The sequence below is a fragment of the Tyto alba genome, unplaced genomic scaffold (assembly GCF_018691265.1).
Source record: "Tyto alba isolate M040663 unplaced genomic scaffold, T.alba_DEE_v4.0 Super-Scaffold_1, whole genome shotgun sequence".
NCBI classification, from domain to species: Eukaryota; Metazoa; Chordata; class Aves; order Strigiformes; family Tytonidae; genus Tyto; species Tyto alba.
Genome location: NW_024881261.1, coordinates 4,198,152 through 4,225,976, shown reverse-complemented (window position 1 = coordinate 4,225,976; position 27,825 = coordinate 4,198,152). Strand labels below are relative to the sequence as shown.

At 47.2% G+C, this 27,825-nt stretch overlaps 1 protein-coding gene across 3 annotated transcripts in view; it reads right to left on the bottom strand.

Moving 5' to 3' along the window:
- The window catches only part of CTBP2 (C-terminal binding protein 2), a 72,514-nt gene that overhangs the window by 20,518 nt on the left and 24,171 nt on the right, over window positions 1-27,825 (bottom strand). The window contains exon 1 of one of the 3 annotated variants that reach the window (XM_042791613.1): window positions 23,324-25,101. The exons of 1 other annotated variant lie outside the window; for it this stretch is intronic. In XM_042791613.1, coding sequence (XP_042647547.1) covers window positions 23,324-24,992 — 1,669 coding nt within the window. In that variant the 5' untranslated portion in view covers window positions 24,993-25,101. Of the gene's footprint in view, window positions 1-11,913; window positions 11,936-23,323; window positions 25,102-27,825 lie in introns of those variants that run through there. One more of the 3 variants, XM_042791753.1, reaches the window with a different exon arrangement.

Here is a 27,825-nt window from a genome sequence, read left to right as displayed (position 1 = left end):
GGAAACAAACTACAGCAGTAAGAAACAAATGAGTAGTTCTAGGAAATGGACAGCTTTCATTGTTGTTTTGTTTGTTTGGTTGTTGTTGTTTTTTAAAAAAGAGAGAAAATAAATAAACCCAAGGAGAATGACGTTGATCTTTTACACAAGGGCACAGGGGAGAGCTGCTATTAGCCACCTGGGCTGGAGGTTGGATTTTAAATCACCCCGAGGGATTCAGAAGCTGTAGAGGCATTTTGGAAGATGGGATGTAAAAAATCAAGGCTAAAGATGAGCCTGCCGACCAGCACGACAGCCCTGGCATGGGGACGGCCTGAAACGCCGCTGCCTGAGACCACCACGAGACCAGCAGGGTGCAAGCTTGGTTTTATCACCCAGATGGACAACTTACAGCCCTATGGCTTAGACTGGAAACTTCGCTCGAATGAAAATGAAAATGTAATCCATCAAAGCAAACACTTGGATTCAGCTTTTGGGAAGGGAGAGGGGTTCAGTCACACTAGCTGTCCGTGCGTCACTGGCACCTTTTAAACTTGTGTTTGCGCATTGATAATGAGTGGAAAATGCCACGTTGTGAGATACTTGTAGGAATTAAATTATGCTGGCGTTAACCACTGACATTAGTTCTTCCCAATATGCTGGACAGAAAGTGCTATCGCTATTTTAAACAAGATATACATAGGGCTTTCTATACACTGCTCTGCTTTGCTGCTGTCATTTCTGAGATCTGCTGGAGGTTTTCTGTAGATCCCAGAGGAGGGTTGAGATGGTGTCGGAGGCACTTCTGTGCTGGGGAGGACAGCGGTTGCCATTCACTGTTGGGTTACAGCATTCCCTGTATGGTCATGCTCCTACTGCACAGATAATCAAGCTGGAGAAACAGGACCACTTTGCCAGGGTGGAAGCCAAATCCTCATCTCCACATCTACCTGTAGCTGTTGTCATCACGAGACAATTGTTTACAGCAAGAAGGGAGAACAACCCGTCAAGGATCAGGCCCAAGCTTTACCTAACCCTCTTTCCATGAGGGTAATGTGGAAGCCTTCACTAAGGGCCCAGCTTGACTTCAAGAGCCTCCCCAAAGCAACCTTTGGCCAAGTGCAAAGTGCCAAAAAGGGCTGGCAGCTGCCTCAGTTCCTCCCTGCACACGCTGCAGACGGGCTGTGGTGGGAGCTGTGACCATGCAAGGAGCACCCGGAGCCCTGGGGCCTGGGGTGAGGGACCGTCCCAATCCTTCAAATCCACCTGGATGCCTCCAGCGCTTTCAGTTAACGTGATAAAAGGCACAAACCCTTCAAGCCACAGGCCGTGAGCGACGCTGTTTGTGAGGACGCGCACCGGCGGAAAGAGAAGCACGCGAGTTGTCCCTGAGCCCTGTGAGCTACACCCAAGTGTGCTCCCGGGGGCTCTGCCACTGCTTCAGTGATCCCTGCTAGCTACTAAAGGAAAAAAAGACCGTGAGCTCACTCCAAACCCCACAGGTCTTGCCAAGGCCTCGTCCCTTGTAAGACCTATTAAAATAGCTCCTGGGAACTTGCCAAGAGCACAAGCCCAGCTGGAACCGTCTGTTCAGTGACCCTGTTGCAAGGTCGTCCCTTCTGGAGACCGAAACAGCCACTGTTCGACCGACGGATGTGAAACGTTTCTGCTGAGGGCGCTGGACCTTTGATAACTTTCTCCCTTCCTATCGCTGCTCCCGGCCACGTCCCCGCTCTCAGATCCCCACCTCTTTTCGCCAGCGAAGATCAAACGAAGGAAACCTTGGTGCGGAAAGGAAGCCCAACCACCACCACCTTTCCAGCTTTTCAGCAACACGTTCACAGCCTGTACCAGGCTCCTGCTTTTGTTGCCCTAGTTTCTTGCTTCGCTTTTTTCCCCTTTCTTCCCCTGTTCCAGTCTGTACCTGGAGTCCCCTGTGCTCTCCCCCATGGCTCTTTGAGGAATTTGAGACCAATTCTCCTTAGTGCAGAAGGGATGGCAAAAGGGAAATATATAAGTGAGGGAATAACTCTGGAAGGTCCTGGGAGGTGCTGAATGCCTGTAAATCCCACTCATTTCCCTAAGATAAACACCCTCACTTCCCTGTAGCACAGGATCATAACTAAGCGAGAAAACCCCTTAAATACTAACATTCGAAAGCACTTAACTACAACCTACTTGCTATTAAAGCTGATTTACTTTTACAACTAATGCTTTACAAGTATATCGTAGGTTTTTATCACGGTTACACTAAAAAAAAAAAAACAAAACAAACAAAAAAAAAACCAGGGCACACGTTGAATTCCTATTGACATTTAAAGCAGCCCAGAACCATAGAAACACAGCAAACAAAACTTTAGGCTCGGCAGCGACCACCAAAACCCACCTGCTCTCCCAGGGTTAGCAAACAAAATCTGCACCCTGCTACTTCTGCGGCCCCGAGCGTGGCCCCAGCCCGGGCGGGAGGTCCCCTGGCACATTCCCCGAAAGCAGGGTGCCCATCCCCGAGCTCCCCAGCTCCCGGCCCTTCTGCTCCCACCCGAGGAAGTCACTGCGGCCACCAGAAAAGCCCAGCATGGTGGAGGACAACCCTCAAGTGCACACTTCAGCTTAGCACGTGCTGTCCTTAACAGAAACGCTTCCTTGGATCGGGGCTGATATCCCCTCGAGGCGCATTATCAATAATTTGCCAGGCGAGAAGGCGCACTGTCAAGGGAAATAAAGGAGATGATTGTACCACACAGCGCAGGAAAGATGTACATGAGAATTGATTTTATCTTTCGGAGGAGCGGTTTATGGTGGGAGGAGGTTTGCCTTGTGGGTCTTCCCAGCCACGGAGGGTAAGGAAGCGAAGCAGCTCATCTGGGAGCATCGTCCCCAGGACAGCCCGGCCCAGCTGCCCCTGCAGGCAACGGCAGCGCTGGGGGAACAACCAGCTGGCTCCCACCTTCCCCTTGCACTGTACTTCCTGAATCTTACAGAACCCCGATATTTTCTGGGGTTTTTAGTACACATTGGAAAAGACTGGTTCTACCTTGGGCAGGGTTTACTGGTCATGACTGCATTAAGAAGACAGAGCGCTATATGTAATGTCCTAGGAAAAATATTGAAAATAAACTTCCTCCTGTTTCAACCCATGTTCCTTAACTAATATGTTTTATAATTTTTAATACTGTTGTAAAGCTGTCTCCCCAGATACATCAGTAAAATGAAGAAGGATCCCACACTGTGCTTGCAGGCACCTTCCCAGAGGAGCATGCTCTGCTGGGGAGTTCAACAGGAATGGGGTGACACGGGGCCCAGCAGCACCTCCCGCCCTGATGTCTTCTCTCTGAATCACCTGCAAGGCTGATCACTCAGATGGGAAAAAAAAAAAACAACAAAAACCATAGCCTCCCCCCCATCCCCAAGAAACCTCAATCTCTTTATCCGACTTCCCTGAAAAAAGATTTTAGAGATGCCACACAATACGGCCCTTTTCAGCGATTTGTGCCCTCAAGCCATGCATTAATACAGCTGAGACTAAGCTGGATTGAGGGAATTTTAAATTGGTGCATTGGACGATGTAGAAAGCTATTGGAAAAAAATAAAATAAAAAGCCCTCCAAAAAGAAAAAAGGAAACACTCAACACAAAACTGGATTGTAAGCTGAAGATTTCATGAGGACAGGGTGAACGTACAAAACCTCTCACTGGAAATGTTATTAATAATAGCATCTTATCTCCTGTAACATAGAAAGTATGCTGATTAATAACAATACACTGATTAGTAACAAACTTCCAAATCTTAGAATATTATCATTTAATCACCTTTTTTTTCTTCAGGCTGAGGGAAGAAAGTGGTGGTCAGGGCAGGGAACTCTGTACTTTAAACTCACCCTTTTTAGACATTCTGACTTTGTACCTTTGTAGAGCCTTACTAGCCGCTCACTAATAACTACTGTATGCTGAGAGCATCTTGAAGTTGCAAAAGGACATTGTGGGTATTTCAGAAAGAAATAAGAGCATATCCATACACTAACGAAGACTTCTCAGCCACACAAAAGGACATGCTTTTGAGACTGCATGTAGAAATTTTGACCCCATGTATACAGCTGTCAGGTTTCCACTAGTAAACTTCAAGCCAGAAAAAAGCCTTTTGTAATTTAGGGGTATTAAATCTTTCTTAAAATGTCCAAATCAAATTAAACCAAATGGGCATTTTTTTGTAAGTTACTTTTAAATTCTGTTCTTTCAAATATCCGTTAAACCTTTTGAAAATTAGATGAATTTAATTTTTAATGTAATGTGCAATTGTGGAGATCTGAAGAAAAGCATGTGGTCCCAAAAGCACGGGTGTTTTTCTAACTACAGAAGTTGGTCTAATGAAATACATTATCTCTCCCTGCAAACCTTGCCTAGCTTCAGTTTTCCTGGCTGAATAAAAGTAACAGAAAAAGTTTAATGATTAACTTTCATGTTCTCTATTTTCCGCCTTTATCAGGCTTTTCCTGGCCGCTAGCATTCTTGCCTTGCTGCAAAACACGGGCGGCAGGTCTGGGGGCTGCATGCACCCACCTGCGGGCAGCGCCGGGGACCTCAGCCCCAGCCTCTGCACAGCTCCTGATACATCACCCCCCTCCAGCCTCTGGACCTGAACGTGGCCGGGACGACCCAAAATTCCTCCCAAAAGATCTCAAATAATGTTGGAGACATGAGTGCTTTTGCTACAGTGGGAAGAAGCTCCGAGTAAGGACTGGGGCAGAATCTGTGGTGCCTCCAGCCACCCCACCTCACCGCCCTGGTCCTCTCAAGGCTTTAGGAGCCTGAACCAAACCCCTCCAGAGCTTTCCAGCCGAGCTGTTCCTGGGCCCTGGATGAGCAACACGCACTAGAAATGGGTGAGAACATACCCAACATTTTTTCTCATCCCTGACCCTAAAAACGTTCTCCTCTGATTAGTGATAATCCCCAGCCACACGTCACATCCGAAATGAAGACAGTGGACCAAGCAATGCCTACTAAACAAAATCATTAACCTTGATACCAAAAGTACCTACTCACCCTGAGACACCACACCTGTCAGCACAAGTGACAACCGCCCCCGTGAGGGTTTCCACGTGGGTTTTTCCTGTGTGCCCAGGGTGGCTAGGTTAATCTCTCATCGGTTTGCAAATCCTGCCCTTGTAGCTGCTTCACCTCCACCTCTCCCGCACCAGCTGGAAGGCACTCAGCCCGGTCAGCCACACACAAGCTCCTTCTGGTTAATGGAAACCATATTCAATGTCCAAATATTGCAGAGTTCCTTGAGTAACAGAGCTTATAACCTCCCTAATTTATCATTAGTGTTTAAAATAGCATCACTAGCCCTTACAAGTAATGACAGATGAAAAATTTATCTTAAAACAGAGCTATTTAAAATATGATAATCTAGAAAAATCTTTGCTAATCTACCACATCTTTGAGCAACAGAAATACACGTTCCCTGGGTTTTGTACTAAAACAAAAATGAACATTGGCAGAGCAAGCAAAATCATCTACAAATACAAATCAACCTTTTCTCCTTGTGAGCCAGAGTAGCCCAAGGGATAACGGCACGATCGTGCTCCTGATGTATTTACGCAGCACATTTCATCTCCATTAATCTGGATAACACACTGGCAGATTCTTCTTTTTCGATTCCAAGAGCGACGAGCTGTTCCTGTGCTATGGCAGTTCAACACCCACCTCTCCCCCAACCATGAGGGCCCTCGGGAGGGCTGGAGGAGGCCCCTGAAGCACCATGGTGGCCTCCTTCCTACCCTCCCACCGCCTTGGGAAGGGGCTGTAGCGCTGCACCCCAGCTTGTCCCGGCTCCTGGCTGCGTCCCACCAGCTCCCGAAGTTCACCCCACTCATTTGATCACAGCGTGGGGCGTGAAGGACCTCACTGAAGCACAAGGCAGCCCCACCTTTGCCTTCCCCATCTCTGGTGCATGGCTCTTCTCATGGGGGGCAACCTCAGCAATGCAACAATAGCTAAAGGAGGGAGATCAGGATGCTGGAATAAAGCACTCCTGCAAGGATCCATACTTCCTATTTTTTTGTGAGCTGAAATTTTTGTCAGCAATCTTCATATTTAAGGTGTCTTATTTTCACATGCATGCAAAGGATAGCTACACTGTAACACCCACTGCTGCTGGGAGGCATTTCATACAGACAACCTCAGCACATTAACAGACAAATAAAACCCAAACTCTAGAGAAACTGACTGCTCTTGAAACCACGTTAAACTATAATGGGATGAAAATGTCTTCATTTTTATATCTCTTCATGATCACAGAGAAGAAAGTCAGTGCTGAAGTAGGTAAGCACAGGCTATAGGTTTATCTAATAATGTATACTGAAGATAGTGAAAAATATTTCAAATTTGCCTACAGTTATAAAACTGTAAATCACACTGAACTGTATCACTGCAGCAAGCCATTTTCCTCTAACTTTTTTCTGTATTTTATTGGTTCAATAAAACCCATCACCTATCAACCTAAGAGCTGTAGTTATATATCCTATGGTTATTCCCAATTAACTGACTTTTTGAGTTTTAAAATTGTGCCACAAACCCCCCAGAAGAGCAAGGAATGGCAAAATGAACTAATCAGATTTCAGTTCTTTCTTGGGAAGGAGGTAGAGGAAGGGGAGGGAGGGAGGGTCTTGCACCAAAGTTTCAGAAAGCTGACAAAGTTTCCTGCCTTGCAGCAGATGTTGGCAAAGATGGATGCCGATGCATTATACCCCTGTCTGCAAGTTTACACACTCGATCACATCATACAGATTACAAAGCATATCAAATGAACCAAGTGCACTGAGAAAACTTCCTGGGATCTTGAAAAAGAAGGCTCCTGCAGCAAGAGTGATCTTACGTAGTGCCTGTGTCCAAGGGGATCCCAAAGCCCCTCGCACATTGGCTGCCACTGACACGAAACCACCCCGCTGGCTGTACTCCGAGGGGACAGGCTACGTGGCAAAGAGGTGAAGTAAGACACAGTACTCATCAACAAACCCAGCTAAACGAACATTTTACAGTTTCACACACAAATATGTCTGTGTTTCCATGGTTCACTCCACAAATACCCAAGAGGTAAACTGTACAGTACTCAGTGTAATCGAGTCCTCTAATTAATACCTTTGATAGGACAAAGAAAAACCCACTATTGTGAAAAAATCCGTAACACATGGCCAACTTCCTTTTTTAAGAATACTTAAGAATACAGAGGTGGCTTCGCAATTACCCCCAAATCCCTTTCCATTTAGTGGCATTACTTTTAGCAAGAGTTTCCCCAAACCTCTCCCTGGTTCTCAGCCCAGCAAATAGGTCACCTTCCTTGTCCTGTTGTCCTCTCTCTGCAAGCAGACAAATTCTGTGCCCATTTGTTTCCCTGAAATCTTCTTCCTTCAGAAGGAACAAGGAATGTGATTCTTCCGCAGAAACTTGTCAGAAGTTGCTCTCAACAGAGAGATCACCTACAAGAAGATATGCAAACCTCGCTCACAGGGTTTGGAAATGGATTCCTGGGTTTTCCAAAACAAGCTATTTTGTTGCTCCTCAGAAGAAGCAGACCTTGAGAGAGGTACATTGAAGCAGATCCCTCTCAACGCCTTGTCCAAGGTCTAGCCAACTGACATTGATGGGTTTCAAGATGATTTTTTTTTTTTTTTTTTTTTTTTTTTTTTGCTTTGTATGTAACGCACAGGTCACAATTCTCAAAGGACTCCTCTTCCAGCTCCCATCGAATGAGCATGATGGATCTTCTGTGCCAAACGCAGCCATGCTGCTGTGCTCTGCGGGGGCCCTGCAGGAAGCGCTGGAGAGGACGTTGCACAGACACCCACGACAGAAACATGTCTCGCCTTCTTCTGCCTCCTTACTTGGGACTGAGCTGGTGAACCCCACGCTTGCTGCCGGCATCAGGTACAGAGCGCACACCAGGGCATGTGCCTGGATTCAAGCATTCAGCCGACTTGAGACCGCTTCGCCGTTTCTGCCCCTGTCAGGCACATAAACAAAAAATCAGTTGCTACTTCCTCGCAATTCACATGAGGAGTGCCTGGAGTCAATGGGTTCAGTGTGGGGATCATTCAAACCAGCTGCGGCCAGTGAAAAGAATCCATTCTTCATTCCTGTGACCAGGCTTGCTCGAAAGTAGGGAGTAAATGTTCCACCCAAAATAGTTTTGGTCTGAGCACAAGAGAAGCTATTGGCAACAACAACGTTGAAAGAAAGAATGTCTTAGCATCAGGCTCAGATGCCTTGCAAATGTATTTTGTATCCTCTACCCCAAATTGTATTTCTTTCTGCCTGTAACAGACTACATGCTTTAACCGGCTCTGGCAGATTGCGGAGTGTCTTTATTTTGGCTAGTAGAGAGCTCCCTTCCATATGGGACCTATCTAGGATGGAAAGCAGATCTACTGGGATGGAGAGCCCAACCCTAGCCGAGCACCGGGCCACCGCAGCCCTCCACAGTGACGCCGAGTCGCGCAGGAGCCCTGGGCAAAGGGTGCAAATGGGGCAGCTCCTTGGCTGCCCACCTTTCCCTGGAGCCGTATTCCCCGTGCTGGCCATGCAGCGCAGTCCCTACACGATGTGTGAATCTGCTGGCTGTGCTTCCCGGCCCACCCCGGGCTGAGGGTGCAGAGCAGGCTCTGGACAAATCCTCCTCTGTCTTGTACACTCCTTAGTTTTACCAGGCTGAGGATGCTCCGACAGTATTGCAACAAATGCTGCTTTTCTCAGAGAGCTGTAAACCGCCACAGTGACCAGGTGTGAAGGGCTAGGTCTTTGTGGTTTATTTTTAACCTACACTGAATTTGAAAAGCAGAAAGTGCTGCTGTTGCTAGGGCTGTGAAGGTAGAGTAGCAGACACAGAGTTCCCTCTGGGTGAGCGACCAGGTCTGATCTGAGCATTTCCTCTGGGTTGACTGGCAAGAGCAATTAATCCTGACGCGGTGCATATGTTCCGAATTTTGTGTACTTCAGAAATGAAATGAGAAAAAAAGTTATTGTGCTTCGCTGTGAAATATCAAAAGCACTGAACTGCGATGCATTAACACAGCATTGTCTTTAGGACTCTCGCCCAACTCAAGACTGACAAGAGGAGCTGGCACACAGGCATTTAGAAGTGCCCATGTTCTTCCCTTGCATACCCAGGTACTTCTGCACGGCGCAGTAACGCATGCCAAGACGTCTCCATCCTCTTCATACAGTCATCGGTGCAGCGTAAAGTAAGGACAGTGCCCGTTAACAGAAGATACCTGAGAGGATAACCACTAAGATAAAATAGATTTGCATTTAATAATATAACAGTGTAGAGGAAATGATAAACCCCTGCAAACAGAGTTTCTAATTTGGTCTTCATCTCACTGGGCGCAGCTGTGCCAGCGCTGGCTGCCTCTCTGTCTCAGTCCGTCTCCTTTCTGTTGGTCAGGACAAGCCTCTTCCCAAATCACAACAGCTGGCTGCAGCAACCCTCCACCTCCTTTTTCTCACTAAATTTTCTCTTAGAGCATGATGACTTTTAAATCCTTTCAGGCTCAAAGCCCAGTAAGCAGTAAAGCCCAGCACAAAGTGGTATTTATTTCTTGTAACTATTGTTTTTTGCATGTAAGAATCCAATAGAAAAATAACCTCATCACTATCTGTCATAGCCAGAGGTGGATTTGAAGCTGTTACGAAGTGAATGTGCTGCACACAGTGGTGCTTGGTGCAGCATCCCTGCTTCATAACAGAGTTACAGGAAAAGTCTGCCCTAAGTCACAGCTCCTATCTTCCTTCTGCTGTAGAAAGGAGCGATTTAAAATCTTCCAGGGAGCTGGAAACTTTGGTACGGACAAAGAAGTCAAATGAACAGCCACAATGGCTGCAGAGTGGTTTCCTTAATTAGAAAGTTGGCTGTGTTCGTAAGGAGGAAAACAATGCTACAGACAGCCAAGGCAGAGAGCAAGTAAAAACTGTAGCACATGCAGCTCTGGAGGAAACAGAAACCAGCTCTATCAGCCCCCCCAGATCCTCCACTTATTAGGCTGAAAATCAAGCGTGGTCCTGCTGCTGAATCAGAGCATTACAAGCTTGTGAATATGACTTGGCCTTAATTAATTCATTGTGACAAGGCTCAAAACACTCCCCAGGCGATTTAAGACACCATAAAAAATCAAGGAACTGACAGTTTTTGACCTCAACATGTCAAATACAGAACTGTTGTCTAGTTTTGACGAGCTGTCACTCTATCCCCTGGACATCCCTACTGCAGCTAAGCATTTCACGTCACGGACCGCAATCACACAACGTGGTCCACGAGACCGCTGGCACGTTCTCGGAGCATCAGTCAACCCAGCTTCCACGGCGTCCGAGAAGCCCCAGCAGCACAGCAGCGGGGAGGGGGGGTGTCTCAGCCCTGCTCCGGCACTTGGCAGTGGGCAAAGGGAGAGTAGAGAGGCATCCAGCACCGTGCGACCAACTGCAAGGAAGCCTGAGAAACCCACACCTCGCTGCTCGCTCGCTGGCCACCTTTGCCTGGCTGTCCTCGTGGACACCTCGTGGAAACTTCACCCAGAACTACCGAGTTGCGAAGCAAAATGGAAAACGCTTCGCCAGGAAGGTTGCGTGCTTTTTTAAACAGCAGGCCAGATCCCAGACTGGAAGCACAATAAACACTCTAGGGAGAGACATTTCAGACTGCGCACAGCTCTCAAGCCAGCGCAGCGTACACCCCGACAGAGAGACAGGCAACTGTACAGAAAAGTGTAGAAAACCACAGGTAGAAAAACTGCAGCTTTCCCTGTGCTGGTCGCACACGGGTCTGAAAATCCAACGAGCACCTGACACCTGAGATCAGAAAGAAGGTGATACCCGTCGTGCTGAGACGATCGAGCATCCCGTTATGGAAATTCAAATGGCCGTTGCCAAAACAGCGCTGCTGGGGAAGAGGCAGCTGTGCTGTGCATCTGGGGAGACCGGGAAGGCAAAATGAGAAAACACTTCTTGGCTGCAGCAGAAACCCAACGTGCTGATGCCTCTCCCAAGCACAAGACTCTGGCCAAGGAGAAACACGGGTCGTGGACCATTTCCAAGGGTGCACTTGAGATGCTCTTACTGTAATTGAACATGAAGCTGTGGCCTCCCAGGGCTGCGCACGCTCCTCGCCGTGGCAGGCTGCCACCCTGTGTGACCGAGCGTGGGGTGTTTGTGTTTTTCCGTTTCAAACCGGCCGCCGGAACGAAATGAAACACGGGTGTCTGACAGGAGGGAGGCCGAGGAGCACGGCTGCGGTCCGCAGACAGGTGACTGGAGAGAGATGGCGGAGTTTTTGGAGGGCGGCTCCAAAAACAGAACATCTCAGAGGACACCCTCGCGATCCCCTCCCACGCAGGAGATGAAAAAGATTAATCCCAAACTGGGGCAGGGAGAGGTGCAGCTCCTTGGAGGGTGTCTGCCTCAAACACCTCTGCAGCAGGAATATGGCCGTCATCCCAGGAGACCTGCAAAATTACCTTACAGCTGACACCCAGGAGCTCTGTGTGGCTTGATACAAAGCAGCAAAGCACAGGTTACACACTCTGTTTACAAGAAAATTAAGATTAAGTGACGTGGAGTGAAATCCTGGATCTGAGAATTGATTTTTTTTTTTTTAGAAAAACAATTTTCACTTGCTGTTTTGCCAAATTCTGATTGAAAAAATCATTGCTCAGACCTCAAGGGCTCACGACCCACTTACCAAACACAGCACCGCTGAATTAGGATGGATTCAAGGCAGAGTATTTCTAACACCATGAAGGGTAGAAGCTAGAGGCAAGCAAACAAAGCATGTAACTACGCCAACTTGAGAGGAGGAGCGTACAAAAGATCTGAAACACAAACATTTTGTGAATGTTGCCGGCAGCGCTGTTCCCAAGCACGGAATACTTTCCTAGAAACTGGCTACCTTTAGGGTACCATCTGTCCCACTGCAGTATTTTGGTTGGCTTACTGTTGCTGATTCCGGTATTTTGCCCTTTCTTCTTCTCTCCTACTTTCTTCCTTCCTCTCCCACTTTCTCCAGATGTGTTTGCACAGAAAGCAAGCTGCTCCCTTTGATTCTGCGGGGCAGTTTTCAGCCTTGCCTACGCTCAGTGGTGCTTGCAGCCCGGCTGCTGCCTGGACTGTCCGGCATTTCTTAGTTTGTACTTCTTGTTCAGCACGGCCATGCTTTGGCTACGTGCCTTGTGAACAGATTAAACAAACAAATAGGTAAGAAGCATATTAACTCAGTGTGCCTAATAACTTCCCAGAGCAGGAATAAAGGAAATCGGAGATTCCCCAGGCAACTGTGCCGGTATGCAGAGTACAGCCCTCCCCGTCACAGGGGCCATCTCAGAGAGGAACCATTTACTCTTGGCACCCCGTGCAGGCAATCCATGACCGCACCACAAAGCCACCAACAGCAAGACAGGAATTGCATTGCAAACTGCTTATCTTCTTGAGTCCAGCTGCTGTTCTGGAGCCTGAGGGGTCTGGGAAGAGTGCAAGAGGCTTTTCGGAAAGAGTTAAAGCAGCGCTCTTCCTTACTGGCATCTGAAGCCTCTTCCTTCCCGGAGCAGAAGCAGCTCGCTGTCCCCCTGGGAGAATGGTGGAGCATCTCCTTTGGCTCTCACTAAGTGCTCTGCAACTCCCCGTACCGTAAACCGGTTGCGTAACACCAATCTGCACTGTGCAAACCCTCTCGAGCACTGAGCCTTGTAGGAGCCAATGTTGTTTCTCCCAATCCTTCTGCGAGATCTGCTTTCCATATGTCTCAGCCGACGTGCTTGCCTTCTTCACGACTGTGAAAGACCAGTCTCCCTCTCTGCTGATCCTCTCCCTCTCCCTGCCTCAGCCCGCCTGCCGGCTGCACGCGAGTGCACGTGGACGGGTACCAAACGGTCAGGTTCTCTTTTCTCAGCACCATTCTTCTCTCCAGTGCCACCACTACTAAGGACATAACGCCGTGGCTACACGTTGTCTCCAACCTCTGCTCAAGCAGTCCCACTGATGTACCGAAGACAAAAGCCACAGTAGGATGGGGACTTCCCTTTGCATTTTCCAGGATGAAGCTCATCTGCTACCATGAAACAACTACCAAGAGAGAAAAACTCGGTTTCAGAACTAAGCACAAGTTACAGAAGTCATATTCCCAACTCCCTCTACGTGCCACCTCAGAAGAATGAAGTCAAATGAATCTGCTCTGGATTTCTCTTACAAACCTCTCACAACTGCAAATCCTTTACAAGGTGATTTTTACTGAGCAAAGCACCCGTTTTTCACCCCAAGCACTACCCTCCCTCTGACAAATATCTCAGTTTACAGTCCAGAACTTTATAATAGTGAGCCACAATCAAATTCATTACCTCCACACACTCCTGTCATGTCAATATTGCACAACTGCTGTTTCCCTTTCTCCTCCTCAACTGCTGCCACGATTCGCATTGCTATTAGCTTTCACAAGTGACCTGCTTGGGTTTATTGTAGCCCATAGTGTCACTAATCATAAAATTATCCCAAAATACAGATAGATAGATAGATAGATACTCCGGTTCTGATGTTTTCTGCCACTTCCGAGGAGCTTCTTTGAACCCCTCTGTGTAACAGTCAGCTCTGCCCTTCCCGCAGGACCCGATCCCTCCTTCTCCAGGGCAGAGCCCCTGGTCCCTGCCTGCCGTTCGTGCTTTTGTGGTGGAGCAGCCAAATCAGCCCCTTCTGTGCCTCCTGCTCTGCAGGTCTTGCAAACCCAGCTCTGCTCCGCTGCTGCCACAGCGCATCTCACCTCCCGCTGCCGCAGCAGGTCCCATCCCCTCGCTTGGGCTCTTTTTCTCCGAGGCAGCCAGGGGCTCTCCCATGACTTCCCACCCACTTCCATCTAGAGATCCTCTCCTGCTTCGTTCTCTGAGATGGAAAAGCCTCAGGTTTTTTCCCCCTTCTGCTTTGATCACCTCTAACTCTGAAGCACTTTTCCCATTTCAGGAGACCTCGATGCTCCTTCCAGCCACCTTCCAGCTTGCTGTGCACTTTCAGATTGCCACGCTAATGCTCCAGACTTTGCCTAGTTCAATCAAGTTTAAAGTCTCAGTTTTTGCTCTTTGCGCAGCTACCGCTCAGCTGCGCCTGGTGAAGCACGTATGGCAACCCAGTCATTTACAGTGGTCAAAAAGCCACCACGGTTTATCAATTATTTTTGTACGGCACCTTCTCTACAGCAGAGCACAGCAGGTCCATATCTATGATTCCTTTTCATTGTCTGAGTTGTTTTTTTTCTTGAGAGCAATGCAGTGAGCTAGTCAGACTACTCATTAATAGCAGAGGCCAATCTGATACAACGCAGTTTTAGGCTGAATAAACCAAAAATGTGGTAAGTTGCCTAATCAGAACAAGAACAGGAATATTATGATTTCACATACAGCTGAAATACCAGAAATCTAGAAAATAGAAACATTCAACCCATATGCACAACTAAACCACTTTTGAATGGCAAACATCCAAACCAGAACAATAGTTCTTAACACACAGCCCGTACTGCACTTCAAAGCCAGGCTGACCATGCGAAAATAACTGAACACTAAATAGTCAACATCAGGGCCGATCGGTACTGTATTTAAAATCAATTTCAGCTTTAATATTTCAACAGAATTTAATTTGCTGGTAGTAAGAAAGGTGGAATTTTTTTTTTTTTTTTCCAAAGCATGATGTGGATGGATATCCTATCTCTGTAAGGTACACCCCAATTTGAAGCAAGCTCCAGGCGTGGGGCCAAACACACACACACAGACAAAGCCTCGGAGTTCTCCGGATCAGGCTCACAAGCTGCAGAAGCCGAGACCAAGCAAGAAATCCTGTGACAGATTTAACACGTGACATTTGAAACCGAGCAACATCACTGATATTTATTTTACCCGTAGGCTCTCTATTAGAATTTTGTTTTGGAAATCTTCAATTGCAAACTTGCAAGTGTTTGGTGGACCTCCTTTTTATGTCTTGCTTCAGACTGTTAGTAACAGCTCCAGTGCTAATGACCTAACTTCTGAACGTACAGAGGAAAAACAGCACTTCATGAAATATTGATACATACTTGGAAATTTGACAATTACCTCTAGAGCTCCTTGGTAAAATCTGAAAGCAAATAAATAGCAAACATTTCCTGTACTCATTAAAATACTGAAAAACAGAGAAAGAAACCTACTCATTATCCATTTGACAAATATAACCTATTATTTTTAATAATGCACAGGCATTCAATGCATGAAATTTACAGCTTCTCTTGCTTAAAGAAACCACTGGTTTTGTAGATCTAATTTTAAGAAATGCAATAAAAGTAAGTTATGTGGAGCTAGTTACTTTTGCAGGAGAGGGTAAAATCCTTCTTCTGTTGAAATCAATGGCAAAACTACCATTGTTTAGATGGAAGCACAACTTCACTCACTGCCCTACTTTGGAAGCTGCCTGTCCAAAAAGAAAGTCTCCAAAAATTAGAAATATTAATTTTGTTGACCTTCCTCATGCCAGCTTGGGAAAACTGGAGTAAAAAAAAAAGAGCTGGTGAGCCAAAGCATGGGTCTGATTGTCCACAAGATATATCTCTGTATCTTGCTTATTATATGCCAGCAAGATGATACACAGGCTCAAGCACGGCACGTGAGATGGCACACTGCTGCTCAGGAGCCCGTGCTTTTAGGATGACTGTCAAGTCCAGAGAACACCTTCCCCTGCTGAATAATTACGAACTATAAGGGGAAAACTTTCAATGCAGAGTGTGACAGGTTGCTCAGCACTGCATTACAGTGCAATTAGCAGTGTTATTATAGTAGTTCTGGTTTCTGGACCCTTCAGCCCTGACTGCGGATGAAACTGAACCACAACGACTGCAAACAAGAATGAAATGGAAATTTAAGATTCTTGAGCCAAATGTTTCAGCTGGTGGGATAACAACTTCTACTCTTATGCAGGTCCACTCAACGTGAGCAAAAATTCAAAGACAGGGAAGGCTTGAATTTCAACTGCTGGCCAGGTGGGATAGCTAAAGCTACATTTCAGCTTTCGTGATTACTTCAGTGTCCCCACAGGGCTGTCTAGATACTAATAAACTCACTGCTGTCTGCTCTGAATACTCTCTTTTGTCTTTCATAATACATACTAATCAAGATTCCTTCCACCAACAAAGCAAAATACATGCACTTGCATGAACTACTGTACTTTTCGAATATTAATTTAAAACTTTATAATAAAGCATTCAGAGGAAGACAGAGAACACAACAAATGACTGCGTGAGACATTTCCATTCCTGTTTTTTTTCACTCTGCGGGTAACAGTAAGAGACTCCTATAAGAGACTGGACCATCATAAGAAAAGGCTGATAATCTGTAGGGTCAGTAAAGGAGTGCGTAGGAGGCAGCTTGAAACTGCTCAGGGATTTGCAGTGTTAGAACAAGCGTCAGGAAACACGTTAGGGTTAAGAAGACCAGCAAGGAAGTCAAAGGGGCATCGCCAGGTTCTTGCATCCATCACCCTGGGACTCTCAATACGGCTCCTTGGCATGGAGGTAACCCACCCGAGACAGCACCTTCACATCTGGACAATACATGCCACATGTTTCAATGGGACCTCAGTTTTGATCCTCTTTTCTCTGACTTTTTTCGTTGAAAGCATGCCCTAAATTATTACTTATCGTTGTGTTTACTAAGCAAAGTTCCATCTGCTTATCTACTTGCCAAGTCAGTACGACAATCTAGGAAATTATAAATTGCTTGATAACCAAAACAAGTCACTTCTGGCAAACAATGAAGACTCTGCAGAAGTAATGATCCAACTGGATAATGACTGATACACTGATTATATTTTTGAGAGTTTTCCTCCCCATTTTCATGTGTACGTGTATCTCCATATATAAATAAAACATGAGAGTGCCATCTTGGCTGTTCATATCGGTATTTACCAAGAATTTCCACTGGCTCCAACCATCAGGTAAGCCCTGCTGGATTCCTTCTTACAGTGACAACCTGCTTATCTCTTGGATTACGGAGCCTAAACCATTCTCCTCCTGGGGACTACAACACTTTTGGGAACTGCACTCTCACTCTTCTCCCAGGCCCGCCTCGGCTGTCTCTGCTTCTGCGTGCATGACATGGCGAGAGGCCGTTTCCCTTGGCCACCCTATGCTTGGTGGTTGAGATGCACCCCCAGGGCCTGGAAAAAATGAAATTTATGCCTGTCAAATGAGGGTAGGTCAAGTTCTTCCAAACTGCCTGAGGCTTGGAGCCACAACTCTGGAGAACTGGACCGCGGCAGCCTTGCGGAGATGCTGTGTCACACGGAAAGGGGCACGGGTGGCCCCGGGCAGGCAGGGCTAGGGCCGTGTTACGTGGTGCCACGGGACCCACGTTTAAGCCGATTGTTGGCCTCGACGCTCTTTGCACCGGGGGAGAGAGCAGAGGAAGGAAAGCTGGGCACTAATCCGCTCCATCTGCTCCGGAGCAGCTAATTGGATTGCGAGTGCAGAAGGCAAGGCCCCCGGACAGGGTGCTGGCGGTCACGCCAGCCGGGCACAGGCGCTCCGAAATTTCCTATTTCGCTACACAAAGCTGCTCGATGGCGAGGGTCCCGCCACGCTGCCCAACACACCTCTGCCCAAACCCTTCCTGAGGATCCACCTGGCTGCACTGAGGCAGGGCACGGCTCCCCAGCACCTCTCCACTGGAGAGCAGGTGGAACTAAATACTGGAAAAATAACACACGTGAATCCCACCCCCAGAAGCAACATTCTGTCTTTAACAAAACATTAGAAACAGCAGACAGAAAAGAATAAAAATTAGCTTTCTTTACCAAAAGCCAGTGGAATGCTGTTAATGTCAGGTTTTATTTAGGTGCAAAAGTCAAAAGCTCATCTGCCAGTTGCTATATATAAACCTTACTAATATATGTCCTATGTCTGCAACATTTATTCTACATCGGTGGCTTAATGATGTTGGTCTGCTTTTTAAAGATTCAGCTTGGCACCTACTTCACTTTTAAAAATAACAGAAAATTCAGTTGTGCAGCATTTTCATTAAACTGTAGTGTAACGCTATGAGAAAGACAAGGAGAAGAAATGTAAAAATGTTTAATACAATAATGATCAGAAACCTTTACATTTTTTTTCCCTATGTGAACACTATGTTTGTAGCTATGGAAACTACTTATGAGAAAGCTAAAAAAAAAATATGTCAGCAAATATAGTCAGAGAATGATCTGGATATATGAAAGTCCTAACAATGATGGAGAACCACAGACACAGGGTAAAAGGAAAGTGTAAATTGAAGACGACACCACTTGTGCATCTGACAACATGTTCTCCTCTGACAGGCCAAATTCACTTTTATTGCCATGGCACTAAAGTCAATGAATTGCAACTGGAATGAGTTTGACACTTTATATTGCTTTTGATAAAACCATTATAAAAAGCATATTTCAACCTTTAAAAAAGTATTTTCAAAGCGTATTCTCTGCAATCAGTGAATCGTGTGAGCATATTGGCCAAGACAGTCAATATTTTACCAAGGCAGTTTTCAGCACATCTCTCACGGACTCTGTTCTTCAGCTATCTACACTACTAACACAAGCAGTTCTGATGACTTTAAGATCCGCACACGATACACATCCGCACGCTCATCTGTTCAACTGGGGCTGGTGAGAATCCTTGTGAGCCTTTCACAGGCTTTCCCAAACTCACTACGAGCATTTCCAGTTAGTACTCGTATAGTTTTACATATTAACGTCTTGCAAACGATTCTGTGATCATCAGGACCACAGACACTAGCAAGACACGTCTGGTTATTTCAATCAAGTACTTTTGTATGGAAGATAAAATCCCAGTTAAAATCATTAATCCGTGGTTTTAGCAGTGAATGCAGTGCAGACTTACTTCACCTGGAGTAGCACATTAGCTGGGAATGGCTCCAAGGACTTGCTATGGTCTGTCAGGTCAATGTGCAAATTAAATCAGATTTATTCAGTACACAAAGCTTCCTTTGGTGCTGTTTCAGTCTGGATTGTTAATTGAGCTGCCTTGCATGTATACATTGTGATTACATGCTACAGTCTGTACAGAAAACATAGTGAAGAAAACCTGAAGTTGATTTCTGAACCGTCCACTCTATGAAACGTCAGGCAAAGAATAAGCCAACATCAACAATGTTAACGAAATTTATACTGTATATTAAATATCACCAGTAAATTCTCTGCCCATATAATGACAATTTCAGTGCTGCACTCTTAAAAGAATGGACAAATGTTGCTCTTTTAGCCGTGCTTGATGGGCTCCTCTAACCATCCTTGAACAACCATCCAGGCTCTTGCTCCTGACTGTGCCCTCTCCTCTTTGGGGGCTGCCCACATGAATTGCTTCAGCCTGCAACTGACGTGCAGTTAATACAATCTTATCTGTCACACGGTGGAAAATACCAATAAAAAGAATCAAAATCAAGTGTTAAACAGTATAAGCAGAGCTGAGCTAATCACAGTGAAAGGCATTTCTTGCTGGGCTCTAAGCTGATAAAAGAGAAGATGAGTCCCCTTCACGCTGGAGAGAACTACTTATCCAAGGAAGGCATCTACCCTCAGCCTGGATTTCCCTGCGCAGGAAAAGGTCAGGCTTTTAACCAAATCTTCACAGCCAAGTAATTTTGGTCCTCCTTCCTTATGATACCTACATGACTTGTATGGGGTGGCCCTGTTCCTCATCCCAGTGGGAAGCATCTTATACCCTCATATGTAAACTAGAGTTTGAAAAACCATACAAGACACCTATTTGCAATGAACCACCGTTCCTCACTGGAACATCCTCAAAAACAGAAATCTGGACCAATCCCTTGTTTGGGAGAAGTCCAGGCTAGCTACCAAAATACAAGACTTTTTATCAGCCACCCGCTTTAAGACTGAAACGTCCGATAAAAAAATATAAATCAAGTAAACTAATAAAAAATACTACCAAGCCTCATAATTTGAAGATGCAACGTTTTGGAGGCGTAGCTCCAGCCGTCTGATCAGTGACTGTTAGACGTGGCTTGCCCGTACTGGCGTTGCTGACCTGCACTATTCACTTCCCGGCATTTCCACCCGCTCGGGCACGAGGCTGGCCGCAAACCCGCCCGGCAGCAGACCGCCAGCCAAGGCGGTTCTGTCGCTCGGACCCTGCAGGCTTTATTTTTCCTGCTTGCCACCGAGACGACTTGGCGCATTCACTACCCGTGACGTTACGGATGGCGAGGCAGCAGGAGCAGCAGGCTTGGAGGACGTTTCTCCCTGGGGAAGCCATTCCTGACAGCTTCACACGCAAGGTCTCGGTGACACAGAGCGCGGCGGCTCTGCCAGAGCCGTAGCTGGGGAGTTCCTGGGATAGGAAACCAGCTCAGCCCTGGAGACGTCGCTCTCGACTCCTGCACACCACTCCCTCTGCCGCAACAGCAACAGGTTTAGGGTGCTCATTCACCACCTTCTCTTCATACAACTCCACCATTCCCAGGAAGGGCACTTTATCTAATTACTTCTTAATAATTATTTTACGAAATGCAAAGAAGTTGCAGCAAAAAATCTTGTTGCTGATTTTCCTTTACCTAACCGTACCGAAGCGTGGGGCCCATAAGCACCCGGCGTGTGCCTGTATCCCTGCCCAGGACACCATCTCTACCATTGGAAATATCGGGCAGGAAAAGACGCCTTCCTCCTGCAAGCCCTCTGCCCAAACTCCAGTAAATGGCAGCTGTGCAGAATCCGCATGGAGTGTCAAAGCTCAGCACCAAATCACAAATCAGGCATCTAGAAACAACTCACTGTAGAAAGACTACAATACATAGCCCAACAAGACTTCAAAAATAACCAAAGTGATCTATTTCAAACACCTATCCATGTAAAAAACATCAAAACATGACTGGACTATAATATACATTTTATAACCCGCCGCTGACCGAGGAGACATTAACCCATACCGACCGAAAATATTTGCAGCTATTTAGAGACAGAGTTTAATCCTGAACTTTCTTTCACCTTGCAACTCAAGTATCCACAGCCAAAGCTACAACCAGGAAAAGGCTCGTCGCTCCTAAAATCACATCCTGTCTCTTCCTGATGGCAAATACAATTTTCCTGGATTTAGTCAAGTTTCTGTCACCTGCTCAGTGTTTTAAAAACATCTTAACGTATTTGTAATATTCGCTTATCACCTCGCGTGTAAGTGTGAACACTCCTTAGCAATGGTGTTTCTTAACGAGTAATTCCTCAACACAGCTCAAACATCTATAAATCACCACGCCTTCTAATTTTAATCCATATCCTTCCATTTGCCGTGTGTCTTATCTTGGCTTCTACTTTTAAAATACAGTTTAACAGAGAGAAAACCTCTCAGGCTATATGGAAAATAAAAAGGGGAAATAAATAAAAATGAAGACAATTTTGCAGGTCCTACTTCAGCTAAACCTTTCAGGGACTTCAATGAGATAATCTTTCTGTGATTATGGCCAAACCCTCTCGTTGCTTAGCAACACATAATTAAGGAATATGTTTTCAGATCCGCTTTGCAAGCTGGCCATTATCAGATGAAATTACTGGAGCAACAAATGTCATCCTCATGCAAATGAGTTGGTCGTAGGCAAAAAAAAAAAAGGGGTTGAGTACCGAGAAAGAGCTCAGCAGCAGAGAAATGCTGCTGGCTTCCTCTTGTTGCGCACTGGTAATTCTTTTAAAGGGAAGGGATAATATCTCGATTTTTAGAGAACAGGGTTTGCAGTTTATATACAAGACACATGGAAGGAGGGGCCCGTTTCTCCCAGCGGAGGAGACTGCTCCCCATGCATGTGCTCCCGCGGTCCCTTGCGCCAGGGCTTTCACTGCCTCGGTACCAACCAGCTCAATCTGACGTATCGCAAATAAATGAACATATTTGTGTTCCCCGCCTTATGCCAGTTCTTTTTTTTTTTTTTTTTTTTTTTTTTTTTTTTTTTCCCAGGCTTTGGGAAATTGTTTATTTAAAAATACTGCCTGGTTGTACTACTTGTCATGTCTGATCCATGTCAACACAGAACATGTTGCCTAATATTTAAGCATTTTTTAGAAATCAATACATTACACCAGCTACATAAAGGATGCGTAAGCATGAAAGAAACAGCATCTACTTCCTAGCTGTGTAATTATGGTAAGCCAGGGAAAGGGGTGCGCCAAGTGTCTGCATTTTGACAACTTTATCATTTCCACTCACAAAATCATGCTTTATTTAGATTCCTGTGGAATGGCATCACCAGTTTGGCACCGTCTCTATGCCTATAAATGGTATCCTTTTATTAAAGCTTTGTGCGTGTACGCTGGTACGGCACATTGTTTGAGACTTGTTTGCATGGGAGTTCAGCTGAACTGCACAGGGAGAAAATTCCCTGCTCGTAGAGCAACTACCAGGAAAAACATTTCAAGGAATTTATTTCCCCATTTTTCAAGCAAGTCAAGCCACAAATGAATGGATTTGCCAAATTTCCTCGTACTTAGCAGTGTGGTTTTGAGGGGTTAGTTTCTGTCAGGCTCTGAGTCTTATCATCAATGTACATCTCCAAAGTGGAGGAGCAGAGACTGCTCGGCTTATCCAGCTTTACATCCGAGCAGTCAAGGGGCTGAGCACTTTTAGAAGGGGAAGGGAAGATGAGGAGCCACCATTCATTTTTATTGTTCTAGTGCTTAATGACAGGCTTTTAGTTTTAAGCACGGACCTATTACTTTAACAGCTATATCACTTCACTTAAAAGCATCTCTAGAAGGAAATCAAGGGTTTTATTTTGTATGCCTGATAAAACAGCAAATTAATAATAAGAAGAAAAGACTTAGGTAATGGCCAAAGGTAAGTCGATTCTCAAATAACACCATTAGCTATCTGATGAATTTAGTCAAAACAATGCTAACCATTTCCTCGGAGAAACACATTTGTGTCTGATAACAGCGGTAAAAAGTCAATCTGCAGCAAACCCTGTAGTCCTAATTGCTCACCCAGCACAGTATCTAATCTCCCGTTCTCTACAAACAACAGGAACGGCAAGATTAACCCTGGAAGCATTATCTGAGATACCGCTCATTTTTAACTGAAGTTGGCTAAACAAATAACATATTTGGAATTTAACCACAGAGCAAGAACCAGCATCTTTAGCTCAGCGTAGGCAGCGCAGCCCTGCAAAGAAATCTTTTTCGCCTACTTTTCTAAATAGGGAAGTGTCTAATATTTAGGCAATATCTCTGGCTGTGGTTTCTTTGGGGGGTAAAGTAAGCAACAACAAGGCGGTTCTAAACTACCGTACGGGGTAAGACCCTTCGGAAATTACTTGGTTCAGGCGATGCCATGGTGGAGACGATGACGGGGGGCCCTGTGCGCCTGCTGAGCTTCGGGTACGGGGAGAGCTGGGCAGGGAAAGCGGGTCCGGTGGGTGCCAGGCTGCTGTCCCCCGGCGGCCCCGGCCGGCGGAGGAGCTGCGGGCTGCCGTGCGGACTGGGCGCCGGGGACGCCCCCCGCTCCCTCTTCATCAGCTCCATGGGCACGGTGTAGGTGGTGGAGTAGGCCGTTTTGGGGCTGGCGTGCGGGTTGGCCGCGGTCACGGGCATGCCAGCCGGAGCAGAGTAGGCAGAGGCTGGACGCGGGGGCACGTTGCAAGGCAGGGGGGCGTTGTATCCAGAACCGGGGAGGAAGTGCGGCCCCTGAGGAGCCCCCGCGGAGGCAGCGTAGGCGGTGGTCTCCAGGAGGTGCTGGGTCGGGGCGCTGGACGGCCGGCGGTGCATCTCTCCCCCTCTCGGGGAGAGCGGGGGCTGCGGGGCGGCGGGGCCGTCGGCGGCAGGCCCTGCGCTGAGGGGTGCCCCGTAGTCACCCGGCAGCTCGCTGCGGTGGCTGAAGCTGTTGGAACGGGTCCTGGGGCGCAGCGCCCCGCTCCTCCGCTCCTGCCGCTGCAGCTGCATTTCTGCCTTGTAGTTGTGGGCGATGCGGGAGAGCACGCGGGCCTGCCCCAGGTTGGGAGCCACCGACTTGATGTCGTTCTCCTCCATCATGGCCAGCAAGTTGGGGGAATCGAAGCCCTGCTGCAGCAGGGCGGCGAAGGTGCTCTCCGAGACGCCCTCCGCCCGCAGCAACGCCACGAACTCGGGGTCGAAGCTCCTCTTCCCCTCCGGCCCGGGGAAAGTGGGGGGCACCGGCGGGTGGGACGGCGTCGCCACCGCCGCCTCGTAGCTGTCGTAGGGACCTTTGGTGCCGGCACTCTCCCGGCCTGGCCCGTAGCCGCTGCCGGTGCTGCTGGTGGGGTCCACCACCAGGCAGGTGGGGGTGGTCTGCCGGCCCCCCGTCACCTCGGGGGGCCGCTCCGCTCCGTCTCCGTACGCCGGCCTGCCGGGGAAGGCGAGCGGCTCCGCTGCGTACCGCGGGCCGGGGGGATCCGTGCCGTAGCGTGCTGGGGAGACATCTCTGCCGCGCATCCGCTGCCCATCCAGCTTGGGGTCCCTGTAGAGGCGGGTGGCCTCCGGCGGGGCGGGCGGGCGCCCCGGGACCTGGTCCCAGGACAACCGGCTCCCCGGCGCCCCGTAGCTCGCCGGCGGCCTGCTCACCACGTGGTCGCGGTAGCAGCGGGGATCCTTGGGCGACCTAGCCGAGAGGGACGGGTCGCTGTAGTAATCCTGGGGTGGCAGGGAGCCCCGGCCCACCATGCCCGCCTGCCGGTCGCAGTAGGAGAAGTCGGGGATGGAGCCCTTCCTGAGGGGCCCCGGGGCGAAGGCAGCATCCTGGTACGGGTACGCCTCTTGCTTCAGCTCTGCGCCGCCCTGCAAGATGATCTCATTAGCTCGCGGCGGCTCGTACCAGCCGCCCTCACCGCCGTACGACAGGGAGCTCCTCCGGCCCGGTGGCCTTTGGTACTCGAAGGCGTTCTCGTTCTCCCAGTTGCCTTCGTACCAGCCGGCAGCGTCCCAGCTCTGCGAGCGGCCGATGTTGGGGTGCTTGCTGGGGATGGGCATTGCCACGAGGCCGCTTGCTCCCGCCGAAACGGAGAAGAGGAGGCGCCTTCCTTCTCAGCGCTTCTCCGGCACGCATCAAAACCGGACTGTGCTCTGCCTGAGCCCTCCCGGGACTTCAGAAACCACCGACCGGTGGTTTTGCCTTTCCAAGTGTTGCCTGAATTATTAATTCTTTGAAATCTTAGTAGGCAACGCATGCAGCGGCCGCTGCCACCCACTCTTGCTCCAGGCTGGTGGAGGGAGAGACCCTTCCCGTGCAGTGCAGCCGACGAGGAGGGCGGCCGCGCTCAGCCCAGATGCTTTATCCTCTGCTGTGGGGACGGCACACACATGGACAACTGGCCGAGCAGTGTGTGGGGATTAGGAGCTAAATAAAACCGCTAAAGCCCTCGCTCCATGTGACATCATTTTAGCCCGATGAAATCTCCCGCACCGACCCAGCCAGCAACCTCAATGCAATTTCTCCCTGGGGGAATAATTTTTTTTTTTTTTTTTTGTGCATGTTATTTTTTTTTTAACATGCGTTTCATCTGTTTCTCGGTAGCTCAGGGCTCCCGCCCGCACCGGCACCCACCAGAAATCGGCAGTGAAGTAACAAAATGTGCACGTATCCGCTCGTCCCCACACATGCGCATGTAAAAATAAAAAAGAAAGCTTCAGTGTCAGCTCAATCTTAATCCACCCTGATGAAATGCTAATCCACTGCACACAGTTAAGGACAAATTAAACAGGAGCAAGCAGGCAGGCCTAAAAAAAGGCCAGTGCAAGATACTCAAGAATACAAGAGTGATATAAATCAGTTAGGTATCTGTTTAACACTTTATGAATATTGTAATTTGATTTGGAAATTACAGTTTTTTTGTTGTAGTTTCAAATTAGCTGTACTAACTAGGCTCCAAAAGGATTCTTTACATTATTATCATAATACGCAAATCCTTTCATCATCCCAGGACAGGAAACTGTGAGGTGTAATCTGAAATGTATGATTTTAAGACTCTAGCAGAGGTCACGGAAAAGGAGGGGAGGATCAAAGAACCTAAAGCCTGGTCTTACAAAGCAGAAAGGAATAGTAGACTTTTGCTTGTTATCTCCGGCTTCCTTTGGGAAAACTACATGTTTATGAGATGGAAAAACACTCAGAAACATCAGACAGAACTCAATTTGTATCTAGCGGTATTTCAATATTCATATGGATTAAGCTTTTTTTACACTTACAGTAGGCAAAAGGATTTAGATGGAATCACACCGCAGAAAATTGTTATTTGGGAACGTAGTAAAATTTTCCACATATAGTCACCGTTTTCAGAGGAGACATTAAAACGCTTCCCCAAAACATGTATCTAAAATATCACATCCCACTCATGCTCAAATATTCCTTTTCAAAGAAGAACAGGTCAACCGTTACTTATTTTGCTAACCACTGCGAGTGAAGCAACATTTTCCTTTTTTAATTAAAAAAAATTCAGATGGAAATGATTTTGCCTTTCTCTGCTGTGATCCCAAATTTCTTCACCTCCAACGTGCCCCTTTCAGGACAGACCCAGCAAAAGGAATAGCAGCCACCTTTCGTGGTCTGTTTGCAAGACAGCTTGTGCATTTTTCCCAGCTAATCCACAATAAATGTTTAGTGCACTACCCATCACATGATAGACTATTGTGCTATTATGATAGCTAAATCACTAATACAGTCTAGTGCTTATACTTGCCTATCATACTAATACCTCTGGGCTGTATTTCTGACCCAAATACTGACAGGATCTTTGAGTAATCCCTAAATTTCTTTATTGCAGTAAATATTATAAATCCTCTTCAAACATTTTCTCCTCCAATTACATCCCCAAGAACCACAGTCTCTAAAATTATGTTGAATATTACACAGACATGCAAAACATGGGCCCCAAAAGATTATTTACGCAATTCTCAGAGAATATCTGATTGGCATTATATTGAATTAACTAACAAACTTAAGGCACAGTGGAAAATTTCTTCTTTTGTGAGAGTCAAAATGGGAAGACACATTTGTGGCTTATAAATAAAGCAGAGAACATTTTAACAAACAAAAACATTTTATTACAACAACGTTTTGCTAAAGAATAAAATGTATTCCCAACTGGATACAGTGAGATCTGTGCCATTTGTTTGTTCTGAAGCAGCAGAAGAAAGCTACCAAAAATGTATATGAAAAAATAATGAAATCCTGGTCTATAAATCAAGGGCATCTTCCACCATTGTCTTCAAAGAAATCAGTCATGAACAGAGCCGCCATGTTAAGGCTGGTTGACAATGGGAAAAAAACATGCCATAGAGAAATTAAATTTCAAAAATGCCGAGCTTGAACAACCGCAAGGGAAGTCAGAAGGGAGCTTTGAGCATTTACTACCTCTGAAAAAAAAAAAAAACAAAAGTTTTAACAAGCCCTTGGGTGGCATGACGGAGACACAAAAGAAACCTCACCCAAACTAACAGATCTGTAACTGGCGGCCGTGCCCTGCCTGGCTCCAGTGCACACATGGGCTGCAGCAGGACCTGAAGACCAACCTCCAAGCTCCCTCCAAGCCCAAGCGCAGGAGCAGCCCCACGCCTGGGCTCCAGAAACCACCCACGTGCCCCTGCCCCCCAGCCTGCCCTCGCACCCGCGCAACCTCGCAGCCCCTGGGCAGAAGGACGTGCTCTTCTCACACCTCCTCCGCAGGAGCCAGGAAGCTTTAACTTCAGACCTGCTGCTGGGAACACTCATGCATATGGAGCATTGATCCCAGAGGCGCTGACCTCAATGGAACAAATTATCTATTCCTGTGCTCCAAGCCGAGCAGAGGTAAACGCTCGCAGGACC